Raw genomic sequence first — 18979 nt, forward strand, 5'->3', positions numbered from 1 at the left:
GTCCCAGACAGACTAAACCATTTGTTAACAAAGGGGGTTACAATGGTATCACACAATATCTTCATAAATCATGCTAAAAATCCTCATTAGCATACATGCATATACGTGTGTACATCTTTGCCTAAGCTACGTGCATGCCAAAAATGGTGCCAATATGTCGTTCATTTCTTCAATTATTCTCATTAGAATGCCTCTGCAGTTCCGAAATGAAATGTTAGGGGCTCAAACTTGTCACAAGATGTTCTGATGCCACAAGCTACCTTCCACTTAAACGTCAAGACATCATGTCCGGTACAGGAAATACATTAAAACAACTACTGTGATAAAATATTCTAATCAATTAATCAAATTACCTGCTAATTTGCATAATTCATATTTCATTTTATACATCATTGAGTATTGTACATCAACCTACCTACATGCCAAAAATCATGAAAAGACATTATTCCTTTCTTGAGTTACTAGTATCCTCCTCGGAAGATTTTGGCAACAATGCCCCTGCAATTCCAAAACTAGCCACTAATGGGCCCAAACTAATGTAAATTAGTTCAGAGCACAATTACTACCTATCTACCTTGTGCAGAAGTTAGGTGTGACGGATCGTTCGGTGTAATATAACCAGCTGCTGCCGCGCCGCGTGCCTGCGAAGCTGGTGTGTTACGCCGAACGGCGGTTATACCGGATATGTAGATACAGATACAGATATCACCCCATAAATCATCGCAAACGTTTTGCAATGTAAACGGTTTGGGAATTGGGACTTAGGCCTAAGGGGCCTTACTGACGTCGCTTTAGATCCCGAAAGTGCTTCCAGTGTAGCTACCGATAATGGTGCTAATACGCAGATTAGAGGCTATCGCTAATTTAAAGACTGGACTTAAAGGATCAGTGAGACATGTCCGATGGGAAAAGACCAGAGACTACCGAGAGTCCTTATCGGTACGTGTGGTCAAGCGGGATATGTGAACAGAGGTAGGCATTAACCACCATAATGAACAAAACCACGAGTACGAAAGTAAGAAAAATCTCACATGAAGGGCGCTACGGGCAACCCAGGAAATATATGAGTTAAATTTAGACAACAATGTACGTCATCAATCCACCGTAACAAAACTAAGAATCAGTTCTCACAAATTGCGAATCGAATCAGAAAGACATAACCACGCTCTTTTGTTACATGTGACCTGTGCTTAGCCCAGTGGGGCAAAAATGTACAATTGTATTCAAACATTAAACACAGTGCTCTTTCACACCTCATCTCGAACAGTTTAAGCGTTAGAATGTGAAACATTATCTACGATAAGAAAATCCTGATCATTAATTTCAGGAGGATCACCAGAAGCTTTAACGCCAAATCCTTTGTTGAGCGCAAGAAAATCTTTTAGTCCAGCGAACCATATCCACATCCCCCCTTAACACCCACGGTCTAATGATATATGTTCTCTGGAAACCATTTCCGTTGTGTGCACTGCTAAGATAAACAAAAGTTGCGCGTAAATAGCCTTGCAGCTGTGGGCACTAATCAGTTATATCTGCCCTTGCAAATTCCTACTTCCGAAAGGTATTTCGTTTCCACATATTTCGCAGAATCGTCTATTCTGCAAGTTCCTCTTTTCAGCTTAAGTGACATTTTCTCAATTTAGAGCATTTTTTTCTGCGATTTTGTGGAACATTTGCGAGGTACATAGTCTATTGAACATTATCTGGTATCAGCAACAGATATAACCGGCAAAAACCTACTACTCCAGCCTTCGAAAAAAAGGACGGCTTGTCCATACTATCCTACAACATGGGTATACAAGTACCTTGTGAATCATTCTCAGTAATCTTGCAAAGATACTATAAGGAATCATCTCTGCGAGGTTTCTTTTGACTTAAAAAGAGTAACTGTCTGCGCAGACTTCTGTTCAATGACAATATATAAAAGTAAAAACCTTACTGGTGAAAGTTCAGGCAGCAAGTGTCTTTAGACAGCAGTCGATATACAGTAATTGATTTTCCTGATACAAATAATAATAATTTATTTATTTGCAAATCCATGCCCGTAGGCTAATTGCAATGATACAGACAGTGAAAAGTAACAAGTGTCTATTCTAAATACACACACGTCAGCTATCTATGTACATGCTTACAGCTTTGAGATTTTGTGTTCTTTTTGTCTTTTGTTTGCATATCTATACAGTACAGCGATCGCTATAATCCATACGTCTAACATAACATATTTATCAACGCCGTAACAAGAGGCCAGCGGCGGTCTATCACCCCTATCCTCTCCTGTCATCGCAACGGTATTTCATATGTACGGCGGTAAGTCAAAAAGCAGTTGTGATATCCAAAAGACTACGCCTGGCGCCTTGAGAGAAAATGATTTCGTTTTTGTTGAACAATGACAACAGTATTTCAGTTTTAAGTTAAGCCCTCAAAACGTGAGTTTATAATTATGCGCTTGTTTCCGGCTTAGGTCCGGAACTTTTAAATTGACCCTCCTGTTCTGTAGCCACGTAAAGTTAGGCTCTGGCTTTAACTGTTAGACACATAGAGTGACGTTTGTACTCACAGCCTTGGCATCGGTGGGGAAGATGGTGATGATGGCCTTGTTGGCTCTCGCGGCGTCCTTGTCCTACAAGGACCTGTAGATTGTGGGGTGACCTAACATCGTGCAGCCTGGATCCCGGGGATCTCTTTTCCGTTCGTCTGCAATCAAAAGCCGTTCCTCTTCTCAAAGGCGGCTCTTGTGCGTCTAATGCGGCAAAGGTAGAGACAGCTATGACGAGTCGTCCAGGCTGCGGGGCGAGAAGGAATGCCATGGGAATGGTGATCAACAACCTGGAATGTTATCTTAACCCGTTCTCCTAGAAAAGGACAGAGGTTATTGTCCAAGGCGCCCTACTAATTGAGTATAAACCTAAAAGCGGTCTCTTTTTTCGAGCTGAATCAGAATTTGATTCTATAGATTTATCTAATAAAGCTCAAGATTTGTTTTGAGTATCTCACATTTAAGTCGATTCTAAAGAACTTCGATCCACAAGGCATCGCCATCGAATATGTGAATCTTCTTTCTTCAAACCAGCTTAAAAACAGAAACTGACACAGCATGCAAAAATTTGTCCCGAAGTATTCGACAAACGCATGCTGCCATTCCCAATCTTCGCGATCAAGACAAGAAAACGTGGGTTTCATTTTCCTTACTTCTGAAAAAAAATCGACGACTCCTTGTCGCTGTAAGCACTGTAAATGAGAGCGTGCTGACATTTTCCCTCTATAAATACGTAATTCCAGTCATTCCCACTTTCAGCCTCGGCTCCTCGTAATGCACCTGTCCGTCAAATTAACGTCATGCTCGGCAATCCCTGAATAGACAAACCTTGCAACTATCTCCCAACCAATCACAGCTCGCGCTAACTAAAGAAAAACAGCAGACGACCAGAATTCCACGAATGTGATTACACTGGCTATTTACGCTGATATAAAGGCGCCCACTCATTCCGACACTACTCCGACAGCCTTTGACCGAAAGGTAGAGACTATATTGTATTGCTTACTGCTTCTTTTTATGCCTGAGTAGACAATTATTGTATCTTTCGTTGCACGAAGTAGAGTTTAGACAATCATCTCTTATAACGTGTTGTTATGTTCTGTGATACTTTAATCGCATGGTAAAACATCGTCTGAGTTAGATCTTGAGGTTTTAGCAAACGTTCGTACCGCTCGAACGCAAGGAAGGGTCAGGGAGAGCATGAGGATTGGAGTGGGAGGGGGATTAAGGGGGCAGACACAATTTGTAGGGAGGCTGTTAGCTTGTAGTCCAGAGACAAGCTTTCCGTTTAGGATAGATGTGCGAAATCTTTGTCTGATTTTTTCGCTCAGGGGTTTTCATCCGAAATTAGGTCAGCAAAAATTATTTTTAGAATCTGCATTCATCTGTCTCTTCCCGTGGCTCCCATTTCGCATGCCTTGCAGGACCTAGAGCTGTAGCTCATCTTCTCTCGTCTATCCTGTGCAGCCCTGTCGGCGTGCCACTCCTTCCTGCAGTAGCAAAGTCTGAGGAACCAGAGCCAAGATGCCGCCCAAGCAAGACAAGATATCCGACGACCCTCGGGTCTACATCTACGGTGACACCAAGTTGCTGATGGAGCTCCGCTCCGCACCGTACGATCCCAAGAAGAACGTCTGGATCCCCGATGATAAAGAATGCTTCATCGCTGTGGAAGTCAAGGAAGAGAAGGGCGACAAGGCCGTGGTCCAGCTTCCCAAGGGCGCCGTAAGTACAAAATTCACTTATAAGTGTCACTTCGTCAGATTCGTTGCAATTTGAACATTCTTCAACTTTTTACGAATGTACAATAACCAACTTATTTTCTTTTAACGTTCTGTAGACCAAGGATGTTCCCAAGGACAAGCTTGTCATGATGAACCCCTCCAAGTTCGTCTGCTGCGAGGACATGGCCAACATGACCTACCTGAACGACGCCTCTGTGCTGGCGACCCTCAGGGACCGTTATGCCAACGGCATGATCTACGTAAGTAGTGACTTTAAACATAAAGTTTTGAGCAATCCGAAGTTCTACTAATCAAAAGGAATCGCCATTTGGTTTTATTTTTCAATTGAAGACTTGATCGAGAACCATCACTGATGTTGACGAGAATATTCAAATACATCTATTATCGAAGAATGCTCATGAAATGGGACCAAGAGAAAGCATTAAAAACGTTTATAATAAACTATCTGCCGCCTGAGGATATTTCTCACAAAATAATCTTTGATAAAAACACTAGCATGCAATGACAAACATCTCGTGAAACCTCTTTTGAACTGCAAAGCAATTTTCACATGTTTTTCTTGAAAAGAAATCTCCTTTGTACTCAAGGTCAACACTCAAGTTTAAAAATATCCACTCCAGCATGTAACTAATGTACATATTATCTACCTGCAATAACAATTTTCTTTGCTGTTGCCGCTTCCCCTACTTCAGATACTATTTTTTTAAATATGGCTGCGTTTTCAAAAACTACAAGATGATGCGACTATTAGTAAATTCGCCTCGAGTGATTCCATTTATACATTTGATGGGTGGACCTAAATGTTTTGACAGGGAGTATGGTTTCTGCTAACACAACAATTACAAAAATGCAAACAACTTGGATCGAACTACAAAAGATAGCAATGGGGAACGAGGAAACTTTCAGGCATTTAACCTCGGCCCAGTTGGTACAAGCGCAGTGTTTTCGCGTGTTTCATAGTGTTTGGTGTCTAGTGGTGCTCGTTAGTCAGAAGTGACGCTGAAAGAAAGTGCGAAACGCTGAGAAAAAACACGCAAAACAAGTTGGATCAAACAAATGTCTGAACATTATGTAAGTAACGCCATGCGCGTTACATGCGAAACCATGCATTCTGGGGACATCTGTTGGTGTGTCGTATAACATTCAGCTGCTTTGTCATGTAAAATGTTGCCGCAGATCGTAAGCTCAAACGCGCTATTAATGACTCACGCAAAACTTATATTGGCTTGACTCCGTTCGTTAACTCATTGGTTTCTCAAGCCATAACAGTTCTCTTTCTCCTACAACAGACCTACTCCGGGTTGTTCTGCGTCGTGATCAACCCCTTCAGGCGCCTTCCTCTCTACACAGAGGAGGTTGTTGGCATGTACCGTGGCAAGAGGCGTCAGGAAGTGCCGCCTCACTTGTTCTCTGTGGCTGACAACGCCTATCAGAATATGCTGATCGGTAAGGTCATTTCGAATTCTTGCCTTTAATCGATTGTTGACGAGAAGCAATATATGGATGAAACAACAACGTTTTCTTATTCTATCGTTCAGATTATGCGATGGACATTTTGACGAGACAAGTAACGCAAATTGAATTAAATTGGCATTTCAAGGTGTTTGTGAAATCAATCTCAGCTGCATTGGTCCTTTTTCATCCCTACTTAAAATTCCGAGTCAATCTGATGACATTCCATTCTTTTCCTCTTAATCGTGTAGACCACAAGAACCAGTCTATGTTGATCACGTAAGTATCTATTTACATGTTTGTCGATTTTTAGCCAGTCATCTCATATGCATGAGCAGGGCCCACAAAACCTTACAAAGGATTGCCGATTGGGGGAGGGATGCAGCGTTGACATGTATCACTGACCGATAGGTTAGTTTTCGCTGGACACAAATATTTGTATTTTGTAATAACATCATACAACACTGTTTGACCACAGCGGCGAGTCTGGTGCTGGTAAGACTGAGAACACGAAGAAGGTTATCTCCTACTTCGCCCAGGTCGCTGCCATGGGTGGTCCCAAGAAGGCTGAAGATGAGAAGAAGATCACCCTTGAGGACCAGATCGTGCAGACTAACCCCGTTCTGGAGTCCTTCGGTAACGCCAAGACCGTCAGGAACAACAACTCCTCCCGTTTCGTACGTACATATGTCACAATCAGTGAGGCGATGTCGACCGCCTCCGATTAAACATCCTTTCTAATTATGTTCTAGCGCATCGTAAACGGGTCTATTTATCATTTTTGTCATCGTTAAGTTCCAATCTCATAGCCATAGACAGACTGATGCAATTCTTGACTGCGATATGCAGTGTTTGGATCATGAACTGTGATGTTGTAACAAAAACACATTTTCCTTACCGGTATGCCTGCTAACGTTTCGGCAGTCAATCAACTGTCTCCATTAGAGGGTAATTGTAAATACTGCCTTTAACACAAAGTAACATGGCTGCAATTACGACATCCGAAATTTAACTTATTCATCCGTTATGTTCCAGGGTAAATTTATCAGGATCCATTTCAACACCAAGGGCAAGTTGGCTGGTGCCGATATCGAGTCATGTACGTATACAACTTATAATAAAACACTTTAGATTTGGTTTTATCTTTTTCACTCTTTACCTTTGTTTGTTTGCTTGTTTGAACCTTTATTCATTCATGAGAAGCTCAAATCGGCCAGCAGGCCGCTTTTCATTGATGTCATAAGGGAGGTCAGGGTCATATGAAATATAAAACAGATACAGATTACATTGAGTACTATTAGATTCATCAACCTATATCACTACACATACATGGTACAAAACATATAGGACGCAATACATTTTATCATTATTTTGTTTGGTATTAATCCACCGTTTTATATGAAGTTTGGAACCGTCTTGCCTCATTCAGATCTGCTGGAGAAGGTGCGTGTGATTGAACAGCTGCCTGGTATGGAGCGTGGCTACCATATCTTCTACCAGCTGCTGTCAGGTGGCATGAAAGAGGTCACGAGTAAGTACACGTCTGTGAACGTTTCAAGAACGTCTCGAAGTGAGTTTGGCACGTACGTCATTCTGTAGTCATAGGAGATAATGTGAAAGTAATAGAAGACGTACCGTACGATAGATTATTCCAAAGCCTCGCCGAACATATCATATGAAGAGCCATTGAGGCAGCCTATAAACAACGACGTTTTCTTATCATACATTACAGAAATGTTGATGGTGAATGAAGATGCCCACGAGTACAAGTTCTTGGAAAAGGGTGAGAAGACGATTAAGAACGTGGACGACAAGGAGGAGATGGTGTTGACGGACGAGGCCTTCGACGTGCTGGGCTTCACCCAAGATGAGAAGACGAACATTTACAAGCTCACGGGAGGTCTGTGCCACTTCGGTAACATTAAGTTCAAGTCCAAGCCGAGGGAGGAGCAAGCCGAGTGCGATGGCACCGAGTGTAAGTTTCAATTTGAGTATATCATTATTAAAGTCGCAGAGATACATTTTGCTTAAGTACTCTTGCTGCTAACCATGAGACCAACTACTCTCGAACTGACAAGAACCACAACTCAAGGGGGCGAGCGCTAGCTAATGTTGTGCATATTCAATCTTTACTCAGCTGCCGACAAGATGTGCTTCCTGTACGGCCTCAACAGCGGTGAGCTGCAGAAGGGTCTGCTCAAGCCCAGGGTAAAGGTCGGCAACGAGTGGGTGTCAAAGGGCCAAAATTGCAACCAGTGCAGCTACGCCGTCAGTGCCCTGGCTAAGGGTGTGTTCGACAGGATCTTCAAGTTCCTGGTCAAGCGTTGTAACGACACCTTGGACACCAAGATGAAGAGGGAAAACTTCATTGGTGTACTGGATATTGCCGGCTTCGAGATCTTCGACGTAAATATAATTTCTTAGATAATGCGCCACATTGAACATTTAGGAAAAGGCAAATATGTCTAACATTGATATGACAATCGCAATGGAAAGTACAATAACTGGTTAAAGTCAGGCATGCTTAGGAGAGAAGTACCAAGAACGAAACATATTTTTGCCAGTACTGAAGCTACAATACGTTATAGAAGATAAACGTTAACAGTTCATGGAAGGGCACGTGTGGTACAAAACAATTAACCAACTCGATGGTGTTTCAATCTTCATAACAATGACATTTTCTCCATAGTTCAACAGCTTTGATCAGCTCTGCATCAACTACACCAACGAGAAGCTGCAGCAGTTCTTCAACCACCACATGTTCGTTCAGGAGCAGGAGGAGTACAAAATTGAAGGAATCGAGTGGGAGACCATCGATTTCGGTATGGACTTGGCCAAGACTCTCGCCCTGATCGAGAAGGTGAGTAGAGGACTGATTACCGCACAATTGCATCAATGTGAAATAGATTTCTTGTACAATTTGTGCAAGACAATATTTTTCTTCCGGCTATGTATCTGTGAATGTGACGATTTTTCTCCATTTCAAGCCCCTGGGTATCCTGGCCATTCTGGAGGAGCAGACTATGTTCCCCAAGTCCAGCGACAAGACCTTCATCGACAAGCTGAAGGACCAGCACTTGGGCAAGCACACTAGCTTCCTGAAGCCAAAGAAGCCCAAGATCCCCAAGTACGAGGGTCACTTCGATTTGGCTCACTACGCCGGTAACGTTACCTACAACATCTGTGGCTGGCTGGAGAAGAACAAGGACCCCATGAACGAGACTGTGGTCGGCTGCTTCAAGAGGTCCGCAAATGAGCTCCTGCATGACCTCTATGCAGACTTCATGACTGCAGAGGATCAAGGTTAGTGCTGTCTTTCTTTGCACGAACAGGTTTGTCAACTCGACGCCACTGATGTCTTTTCTTGACCTCCTCGTGTCTAAGCCTCCACGCAACAGACTCGAGAGCCTGGGTATCATACCATCGAGGAGCTCGAGATGCTCTTCGGTGCTGTAGGGGTGGCTGGCCCGTGCAGTTAATTAGTGCAGGCCGTGGGAGTTCTTACGGGGTTAGGTTAAATTTCGTCTCGCTGGCGGTGTAAACTCCAAATTCCGGCTACAAGCTTTACCGGCGAAATCTCAAAGGGCAGCTAATCAGACAGGCTGACAGATGCAGGTCGGTGCCTAAGCACACTGGGCCGGGTAAATCACCTCAAAGCCGACCAGCGGAGAATGGTACCCAGTCTAAACAGACTCCTGAGTAACGCTAACGTTTTATTCGGATTTTTGTGCGTAATCATACAATTAAATCCAAGCTCGGCTGATACAAATACGGCTTTATCTTAAACGTTCGAAATAGCTACTCATGCACATGTTTCTACCCTCTGTAGCTGCTGCCCAGAAGAAGTCAGGTGGTGGCGGAAAGAAAAAGGGAGGCGCTCTCCAAACCGCCTCTGCAACTCACAGGGTAAAAACAATTGACATTTTACACATGAATTTCAAAACTCTACAAGGTAACAGTAAGCAAACTCGTGCGACATGCGAATCGATTCTTTGAAACTAACACAGTCCTAAACTTCTCTGACATCTGACTTTATTCTCTGTCTGTATATAGGACCAACTGTCTAGGCTGATGGCCACTCTGCACACCACATACCCCCACTTCGTGCGTTGTCTGATCCCCAATGAGTTGAAGACGGCTGGTCTCTTGGACGCCCCGTTGGTTTTGCACCAGCTGACTTGTAACGGTGTACTTGAGGGTATCCGTATCTGTCAGAAGGGCTTCCCCAACAAGATGGTCTTCAAGTAAGAATTCTTTGATGATTCTGCCTTGCTACGGTAGCGTACATCTGTTCAATTGTAAGGAACAATGGACATCAATGCAACTCAATAAGCAGAGGCATTATAATTTGTCGTCACCCATATGACATATAAACTATTTGCAATCTTCAACAGGGAGTTCAGGCAGCGCTACAAGCCCGTCGACCCGGTCTTAGCCAAGGAGATTGAGGAAGACCGTGAGTGCTGTGTCAAGCTCTTGGAAAAGTCCGGCCTTTCTAAAGATGGCTATGGTGTCGGCAAGACCAAGATTTTCTTCAAGGCCGGTCAAGTCGCCCACCTTGAGGACATCCGTGACGCCAAGCTGGCTGTCATCATTACTATCATTCAGCAGCGTCTCCGAGGAAAGCTTCAGCGCCGTGCGTACGAAGTACTCAAGGATCAGAGGTAAACAAAAATAATTCACAACGTACGATTCACAAAACACCATCATTTCCAGCAAACCCGCTAGACAAACCCGCCCCATCCATTTAACAAGGTATGTTGACAACCTAAGACGTAGGTGCGGCTACAGAGAAACGCGAACCGGAGAATTATCATCACTCAGCTGAGAACTATGCGCCGGTGAAAAACGGCCCCGTTTTAAAAACCATAGATACGAGACCAATGGCAGTGCACGATTATGTTACACAGGGACTACAAGAAATCTTGCAGCATTCAAGCCGTTAACAAGACAGTTTTAATATCCATTAGTGTCTCAAACTATCCTTATGATTTCCGAGGCAACTTGCCTTTCGGCTCAATGTTATCTGATAAATACATGTATACCTTATCGTAGGGCTGCCCTGAAGATGCTGCAGCGTAACGTCCGTAACTGGATGACCCTGCGCAACTGGGACTGGTGGAAGCTGTTCTGCACCATCAAGCCTCTGCTGTCTCAGTCCCGGGCAGATGAGGAGCTCCGCGCTAAGGAGGAGGAGCTGGGCGAGCTTAAGGAGGAAGTGGAGAAGGAGGAGACCACTATGGCCGAAATCCAACAGAAACTGACTGTGGTCGAGCAGGAAAAGAATGAACTCGCTGCTCAACTATCTTCTGTACGTATCGACACATCTTTCCACCAATTGCTATTCAAATTGCACTAGCACGAAGGCTAGGGCGAAAGAAGATACCCAATATTATGCTGATGTTACGAAATGGTAACGTTTGAAATACGAAATATGTAAAATAATTGCCTTTTTCGACTGGAGCAGTCATTAATAGCGAACGTAGTAGTAGGTATAATTACAAAATCTGCTGCAAAGCCCTAGAAATTGCAACAAATCTGACTGATGTACTTCTATTCACAGGAACAAACCAACACTGGTGACATCGCCGATAGGGCTGAGAACCTCATCAAGAACAAGGCGGACCTGGAGCAGAAGATTGTTGACTACAAGGGACTCCTTCAAGACGAAGAAGCTAAGAATTCTACGCTCAGCGCTGGAAAGCGTAAGGTAAGCAGTACCTTACCTATCAAATACATGTAATAGGAAATATCACTGCGGCGATTTCGTAATAGAGTAACGTTGTTTATTGTAAGAAAATAAGATAAAAGTTCTGTATCTTGCGATCTTGCTTCTCACAACATTTTCCTCATTAATATTATTCACATCGGGCAGATTGAAGGAGAGGTGGACAACCTGAAGAAGGACCTTGAGGAGCTGGAGAAGACTTTGCAGAAGGTGGAGAAGGAGACACGCGGTGTGGAGAACAGGGTTCGCACCACCTCTGAGGAGCTGGCAGCCCAGGAGGACCAGGTCGCCAAGCTGTCCAAGGAGAAGGCTAAGCTGGAACAGCTCAATGCCGTACGTATGTCTACTTGCCAAAGCACGACTATGGCAAACTCTAGTCACAGAATGCTGCAGTTTTGTAGTTCAAAACAGTCCAAGATTGCGCCCACGTTTCCTTTTAAACATCTGCGAATACTCATTTTGTGTATTTGAAATGAATGTAGACAACCTTGGAGGACCTGCAGAAGGAGGAAGACAAGGTCAACAACCTCAGCAAGCTCAAGGCCAAGCTCGAGCAGCAACTGGATGACGTAAGTAAGCTTTGCTTTATTTAAATTATAAATATTGATATTACCGTACCATAAGCTGATATTTTCATTTCTTAGCCAAAAGATAAAAAATGGCCCAGTTTTTTTTTTAAATAGAGACCTTATCTACCCCTTCTTAACACTTTCTCTTTTATAGCTGGAGGAGAACCTGGATCGCGAGAAGAAGGCACGTGCCGAAGCCGAGAGGCTGAAGAGGAAGCTGGAGGGTGACCTGAAGGCTGCACAGGAGACTTTGGGAGGTCTGGAGAACGAAAAGGCCGATCTGGAGGAGCGCATCAAGAAGTATGCTCTAGTTTGTCCAATACTAACTAGCAAAGATATATATCAACCTACATTACAAACGGGGTTATATTTCCTTCCCATCCTATCTTTCCCACCCTATAGTACTAAGTTATATTCACGTTCGAAACCCCCCTCGAAAGACAGATGAAAATAAGTTAGCAAATATAAGCAAAAGCTTGATCGTGATCATGTCATTATGATAAACTGCTATTTCTGTTTAACAGGAAGGAATTTGAGATCAAGGGCCTTGAGGCTAAGCTGGAGGACGAGCAGGGTCTTGTCACCTCTCTGCAAAAGAAGATCAAGGAACTGCAGGGTCGCATCGAGGAGCTTGAGCAGGAGCTCGAGGCCGAGAGGAACGCCCGTGCCAAGGTCGATAAGCAGAGGGCTGACCTGGCTCGTGAGCTCGAGGATCTGGGAGACCGTCTGGAGGAGGCCGGTGGTGCCACCGCCGCCCAGGCTGAGGTCAACAAGAAGCGCGAAATTGAGCTGCAGAAACTCCGCCGCGAGCTGGAGGAGTCCAACATGCAGCATGAGGCCACCGTCGCTGCCCTAAGGAAGAAGCTGTCTGACGCCACTGCTGAGTTGGGCGAGCAGGTGGAGACTCTGCAGCGCGTCAAGGCTAAGCTGGAGAAGGAGAAGACCACCCTCAAGATGGAGGTCGATGACCTGGCCACCAACGTCGAGGCCATCTCAAAGGGCAAGTTGAACGTGGAGAAGGCTAACCGTTCCCTCGAGGAGCAGATCGCCGAGTCCAACGTCAAGATCGAGGAGTCCGGCAGGCAGATCCAGGAACTTACGTCATTAAAGTCCCGCTTTGAGACCGAGAATAATGAGACCAGCCGCCAGCTCGAAGAGTCCGAGAGCCAGTGCAGCCAGTTGGGCCGTGCCAAGAGCATGCTCAACCAGCAGCTCGAGGAGCTGAAGCGCCAGCTTGAGGAGGAGACCAAGGCCAAGAACCACCTGGCTCACCAGCTGCGTGCTGCCCAGCATGACTGCGACACTCTGAAGGTTCAGCTGGAAGAGGAGCAGGAAGGCAAGGCCGAGATCCAGCGTGCCCTGTCCAAGGCTAACACAGAGGTCACTGCCTGGCGTGCAAAGTACGAATCCGACGCCATTCAGCGCGCCGAAGAGCTGGAAGATGCCAAGAAGAAGTTGGCTGCACGTCTGCAGGATGCTGAGGAACAGGTCGAGGCCGCCAATGCAAAGTGCAGCTCTCTAGAGAAGGCCAAGAACAGGCTCGCCGGTGAGGTTGAGGACCTCATGATCGACGTTGAGCGGGCTAATGGTGCAGCAGCTCAGCTGGAGAAGAAACAGCGTCTGGTTGACAAGCAAATCGCCGAATGGAAGACCAAGTGCGAGGAGATTGGTGCTGAGTTGGAGACCTCTACCAAGGAGGCTCGTGCCTACGCCAACGAGCTGTACAAGCTGAAGGGACAGTATGAGGAGACCATGGATGCCCTGGAGAGCCTCAAGAAGGAGAACAAGGGTCTGCATGGTAAGTAATTTAAAACTCATTTTTACTGACGTTTGTTCTCGCCATTTATACTTCATAAGCTGTTTTATCTTAGCGCTCTTTTAAATTTTTTTTCTGTTTATAGACGAGATTCACGATTTGACCGACCAGCTTGGTGAGGGTGGCAAGAACGTCCACGAACTCGAGAAGGCCAAGAAGCGTCTGGAGGTAGAGAAGGAGGAACTGCAGACCGCCCTCGAGGAGGCAGAGGGTGCACTGGAAGTAGAGGAGGGCAAGGTTCTGCGTGTCCAGCTCGAGTTGTCTCAGCTCAAGGCTGACATTGACCGCAGGCTGGCCGAGAAGGACGAAGAGTTCGAGAACACAAGGTAGGTTGTCTCTGAAGAGCTATGATGCTTTTACAACAAATAATGACCCATATCAGCTGTGAAACAAAAGTGCAGTCCACTGATGTAAGGAAGTATGATGTTTACAAAGAAAACGTTCATGTTACAGGAAGAACCACCAGAGGGCATTGGATGCCTTGCAGACTACCCTGGACGTTGAGGCTAAGGGAAGGAATGAGGCTGTCAGGGCCAAGAAGAAGCTGGAGGCCGATTCAAATGAGGTTGAGGCCGCTCTAGAAAACGCTTCCAAGGCTAACAACGAGGCCAGGAAGACAATCAACAAGCTCCAGAACCAGATCCAGGAGGTTCAGGCCACAATTGATGACGAACAGAGGGCACGTGAGGAGGCCCGCGAGCATCTCGCCATGTCTGAGCGCCGCTCCAACATGCTGACCGCAGAACTCGAAGAGCTCCGCAACGGCTATGACCAGGCAGAGAGGGCCCGCAAGATGACCGAGGCCGAGCTTGTGGAGTCTTCAGACCGCGTTGGCGAGCTGTCTGCACAGAACACCTCCCTTGCCGGCCACAAGAGGAAGCTGGAGGGTGAGATCCAGACCCTGCAGGCTGAGTTGGATGAGGTTATGTCTGAGCACAGGCAGACCGAAGAGAAGGCAAAGAAGGCCATTTCTGATGTAAGTAAATCTTAGCACAAAAAAGTGATATTGGTTCTGTGCATTTGTTTGCTCTTACGTTTATTTATACTCTTGTTAACGTCATGTTATACATTTTCTCCATTGTGTTTAACATTTCTTTGTTTCTTGAATAGGCCTCCCGCATTGCCGAGGACCTGCGCCAGGAGCAGGAACACACCGCTCACATCGAGAAGAGTAAGAAGAACCTGGAAGCCTCCATCAAGGACCTGCAGAGGAGACTGGACGAGGCTGAGGCTATTGCGATGAAGGGTGGCAAGCGCGCACTGCAGAAGCTGGAGGCCAAGGTACCTATTACTTAGTACCCGTTATTTTGCATATGGGCAATTCCTCTTTGATGAACTCAGTATGAAACAGCTTAAAACTTATTGTGGTTGATTGAGAGAAATCGCCTTTTGTTTCACTAACACAGGTGCGTGACTTGGAGTCAGAACTCGACACTGAGCAGAGGCGCCACCAGGAGACCCTGAAGAACCTGAGGAAGAATGAGCGCCGTCTCAAGGAGTTGAGCTTCCAGGCCGACGAGGACCGCAAGAAGGAGGAGCGCATGCAGGAGATGGTCGAGAAGCTGCAACTGAAGATCAAGACTTACAAGAGACAAGTGGAGGATGCTGTACGTCACCATTTTTTCAACATCATTACAACGCGTATCCTCTACATTTTCTCATCAGTGATATTGATACAAGAACTACTTCCTTGCAATATATACGGACAAGCGGTGTAAGTGGTGTAGTAGCAAATGATCAACATCGATCATGATTCATTGTGATACATTTATCAATTTTCGCCATGTTTATTCATTTACAGGAGGAGCAGGCCAACGTTAACCTGGCTAAGTGGCGCAAGACCCAGCACGATCTGGAGGATGCCCAGGAGAGAGCCGAGATGGCCGAGTCCGCCCTGGGCAAGATGCGCGCCCAGCACCGCTCTGCCTCTGTAAGACATTATCGAATTGTTCTTTCCGCGCAAAACAGTTGGAATAGTACACTATCATCAAGCAATTAACTTCAGTTGATGCCATTTCATTTCTACGCCTGGAAGATTGCTACCTCAGAACAATTGGCACGAGCTAAAATGCATATGAATGTTAATTCCTTTGAAAAGTACCACGTTTATCACTAAAATGATGAAATGCTTACGCCCGTCTTCCTACTGACATGTCCTCCTTCTTTCTCTGTTACAGGGCAAGAAGTAAAGCGTTCACTGGCCACCAACCCCCACCCCCACCCCCTGGCTGTAGAATGTAGAAGACACAGTCGACTACAGAGACCCAGTATGGTTCATCGGTGCTCCTGATGCCCCCCTTACCGGCAGCACTCCCGTTCGGGAGCCCCAACGCACGCACTTCTTTACTGACACAGCAACCAAGTGGGAGTGAGGCCGATTGAAGTGGTCATCGAGTTCTCCGATGTGAAACTAAACCGTATATCGCCATGTTAGAACATATTTCAACACTAAATAAGTCAATTTGTCGCTATTTAAAACCTGTCACTGTACCCAATCCAAACGTGGCTAACACCCTTGTCATGAGTCATTAAGGTTATGTTTCTACAATATCTGTTAGGTTCGACATCTGCAGCTCGTTAAGTTCATGCAATGACCCCTAGTTAAAAAGAAAAGCTGACGCAATTTCAGAAACTCACCAAGAATTTGGGACTGGCGCCGATAAGAACTTGTGCCAGCCCAGTATTCGACGCAATCGACATTTGGACGAGGATGAAATAAGAATATATATTGTATCTGTATCTCTTCCGGGACCACTAAGTAGTCTTAGAGATGCTTTTGATGAATGTATGGTTTGTGACGTGTATGGTTGCTTCGTTGCATTTGATAATGATTAAACTTCTTTGAACAAAAAGTCAACTTTCTTCGGTACTTTTATGTCCATTCCATGTTTGATCGATCATAATGCTTACGTATACGTAGAGGGATATTGAAATCCTGCATCTGTTCCTAGTGTATCCTGCAACTGAAGAAATACATTGAAATATATAGTCGCATGATATCCTAATTGATAATTGGCAGGACTGACTGACATAAAAGCAAAGTGCTAATCCAGAGTCAAGACCTAAGTTATCCCCTGAGCCGTTTTGGTCTGTAATGAGCTCGAGAGAAGCTGACAGCGGGGAGCCAGTCGGATCTACGATCTCATCATAAGGGCCAAACTAACGACCAATTACGCTACTGCTATGCAATCAATGTACGAATGTACCAGTTAAAGATATCCAGTTGTGTGGCGTCGATGGTTTAGCGGTTAGGCTATCGCACACCAGTACTGGTAGCAACTGACGGGACGTTATTCTCTTGTTAAAGGCGACGCAACTTCCCTTACTCCATCCAGATGACTTTGATACTTTATTGAAGAAAATCCATTAGTGATAGGCCTGAGGACAAATAACTAATCTTCTTGGACTTTTTAACATTACAGTTATGCAGATAATAGAATATTAATGGATACGTGACGTGACTGACGTCGGTTGGGAAACCACAGGCGGTAGCAACATGGAAGGAGAAGGTCTCCGCCTTGCAATGCCGCGCCGAAAACAACATGAACATGCCCCTGAAGCTATAGAACAACCTGTATCTTAAATCCTTTTAAACTAGCCCTCTGTGGTATTTTACATTTCCATTAGAGGCTGAGACCGCTGGGCAACCAAATAGGTCACTAAACATTTGGTATGTTTTGTTGTCTTTTACACCTTACTTTTGTATGGTGCATCATATTCGGATTGTGAAATTAATGGCTACGCAAACTTCATTTGGGCGGACACAACGGTTTTAAGCGGTCGCCGTCTAAAGCTTAGGTCCCGTTTCTGAAACGGGATCCGGCCGGGATGTTTGCGGAAACGAAAAAATGAAACTGTTTACAAAGGCATATACACAAACTATGCTCCTGACTATTTTTTAAGCTCTGTGTTTTGTGCCTTTCTTATCATTTTTTTCGTTTCCGAAAGTTACCCGGCCGGGCCCCGGGTTGGGAATTGGGACCTAGGCATTGGGGGCATTACTGACGTCGCTTTAGATCCCGAAAGTACTTCCAGTGTAGCTACCGATACCGATTGGTGCTGATACGCAGATTAGAGGCTATCGCTAATTTAAAGACTGGACTTAGAGGATCAGTGAGACATGTCCGATGGGAAAAGACCAGAGACTACCGAGAGTCCTTATCGGTACGTGCGGTCAAGCGGGATATGTGAACAGAGGTAGGCATTAACCAACATAGTGAACAAAACTACGAGTACAAAAGTACGAGAAATCGTAGTGTGCTACGGGCAACCGAGGAATTAAATGTATATATATATATATATATATATATATATATATATATATATATATATATATATATATATATACCAGTTTAAGCGTTAGAATGTGAAACATAATCTACGATAAGAAAATCCCGATCATTAATTTCACGAGGATCACCAGAAGCTAAAGTGGCTTTAACGCCAAATCCTTTGTTGAGCGCAGGAGAATCATTAATCATTGTATCCATATCAACATCCCCCATTAACACCCACGGTCTAATGATGCATGTTCTCTGGAAACCCTTTCCGTTGTGTGCACTGCTAAGATAAACAAAAGCCGCCCGTAATTAGCCGTGCAGCTGTGGCCACTAATCGGCTATATTTGCCCTCGCAAATTCCTACTTCCGAAAGGTATTTCGTTTCCGCATATTTCGCAGAATCGTCTATTCTGCAAGTTCGTCTTTTCTGCTTAAGTGACATTTTCTCAATTTAGAGCATTTTCTTCTGTGATTTAGGTATATAGTCTATTGAACATAATCTAGTATCAGCAAGAGATATAAACGGAAAAAACTACTTACTACTCCTGCCTTCGAAAAGAGAACGGCTTATCCATACTATCCCACTACATGGATATATGAGTACCATTCTCAGTAGCCTTGTGAATGGGATTCGTTCAACGATACTATAAGGAATCAACTCTGCGAGGTTTCTTTGGACCTAAAAAGACTTGCGGTCTCTGTAGAGTTCTGTTCAATGACAACATATAACATTATCAACCTTACTAAAAGCTTCGCTCGTAAAAGTTCGGAACCAAGTGACTTTACTTTAGACAGTACTAGACAAATCTACAGAAATTGATTTTCCTGAAGCAGATACAGCTTTTCAGCTTTT

The 18979-nt window shown here is 44.8% G+C and overlaps 1 protein-coding gene across 1 annotated transcript; it reads left to right on the forward strand.

Annotated features, from left to right (window-relative positions):
* The first annotated feature begins 3417 nt into the window (after positions 1 to 3417).
* Positions 3418 to 16698, forward strand: LOC118422860 (myosin-7-like). The gene is made up of 27 exons (XM_035830675.1): positions 3418 to 3517; positions 4004 to 4261; positions 4377 to 4520; positions 5571 to 5727; positions 5985 to 6012; positions 6212 to 6410; positions 6769 to 6832; positions 7163 to 7264; positions 7466 to 7708; positions 7871 to 8139; positions 8423 to 8593; positions 8721 to 9036; positions 9563 to 9639; positions 9787 to 9977; positions 10128 to 10397; positions 10789 to 11044; positions 11297 to 11443; positions 11609 to 11794; positions 11944 to 12030; positions 12185 to 12330; positions 12555 to 13828; positions 13932 to 14172; positions 14300 to 14822; positions 14957 to 15127; positions 15253 to 15453; positions 15648 to 15776; positions 16024 to 16698. Exons 2-27 carry the CDS (start codon positions 4061 to 4063, stop codon positions 16033 to 16035), a joined length of 5805 nt encoding a protein of 1934 aa, XP_035686568.1. The 5' UTR covers positions 3418 to 3517; positions 4004 to 4060; the 3' UTR covers positions 16036 to 16698.
* The last annotated feature ends 2281 nt before the right edge of the window (positions 16699 to 18979 follow it).

Source organism: Branchiostoma floridae, chromosome 9 (genome assembly GCF_000003815.2).
Source record: "Branchiostoma floridae strain S238N-H82 chromosome 9, Bfl_VNyyK, whole genome shotgun sequence".
In the NCBI taxonomy this organism is placed as follows: domain Eukaryota; kingdom Metazoa; phylum Chordata; class Leptocardii; order Amphioxiformes; family Branchiostomatidae; genus Branchiostoma; species Branchiostoma floridae.

Excerpts from the sequence above, each read along its gene's own strand:
- LOC118422860 (XM_035830675.1), top strand. The coding sequence starts at position 4,061 with ATGCCGCCCAAGCAAGACAAGATATCCGACGACCCTCGGGTCTACATC. Across the intron at positions 11,444-11,608 it reads TCAGCGCTGGAAAGCGTAAG|ATTGAAGGAGAGGTGGACAA; the intron begins GTAAGCAGTACC and ends CACATCGGGCAG. Across the intron at positions 13,829-13,931 it reads GGAGAACAAGGGTCTGCATG|ACGAGATTCACGATTTGACC; the intron begins GTAAGTAATTTA and ends TTCTGTTTATAG.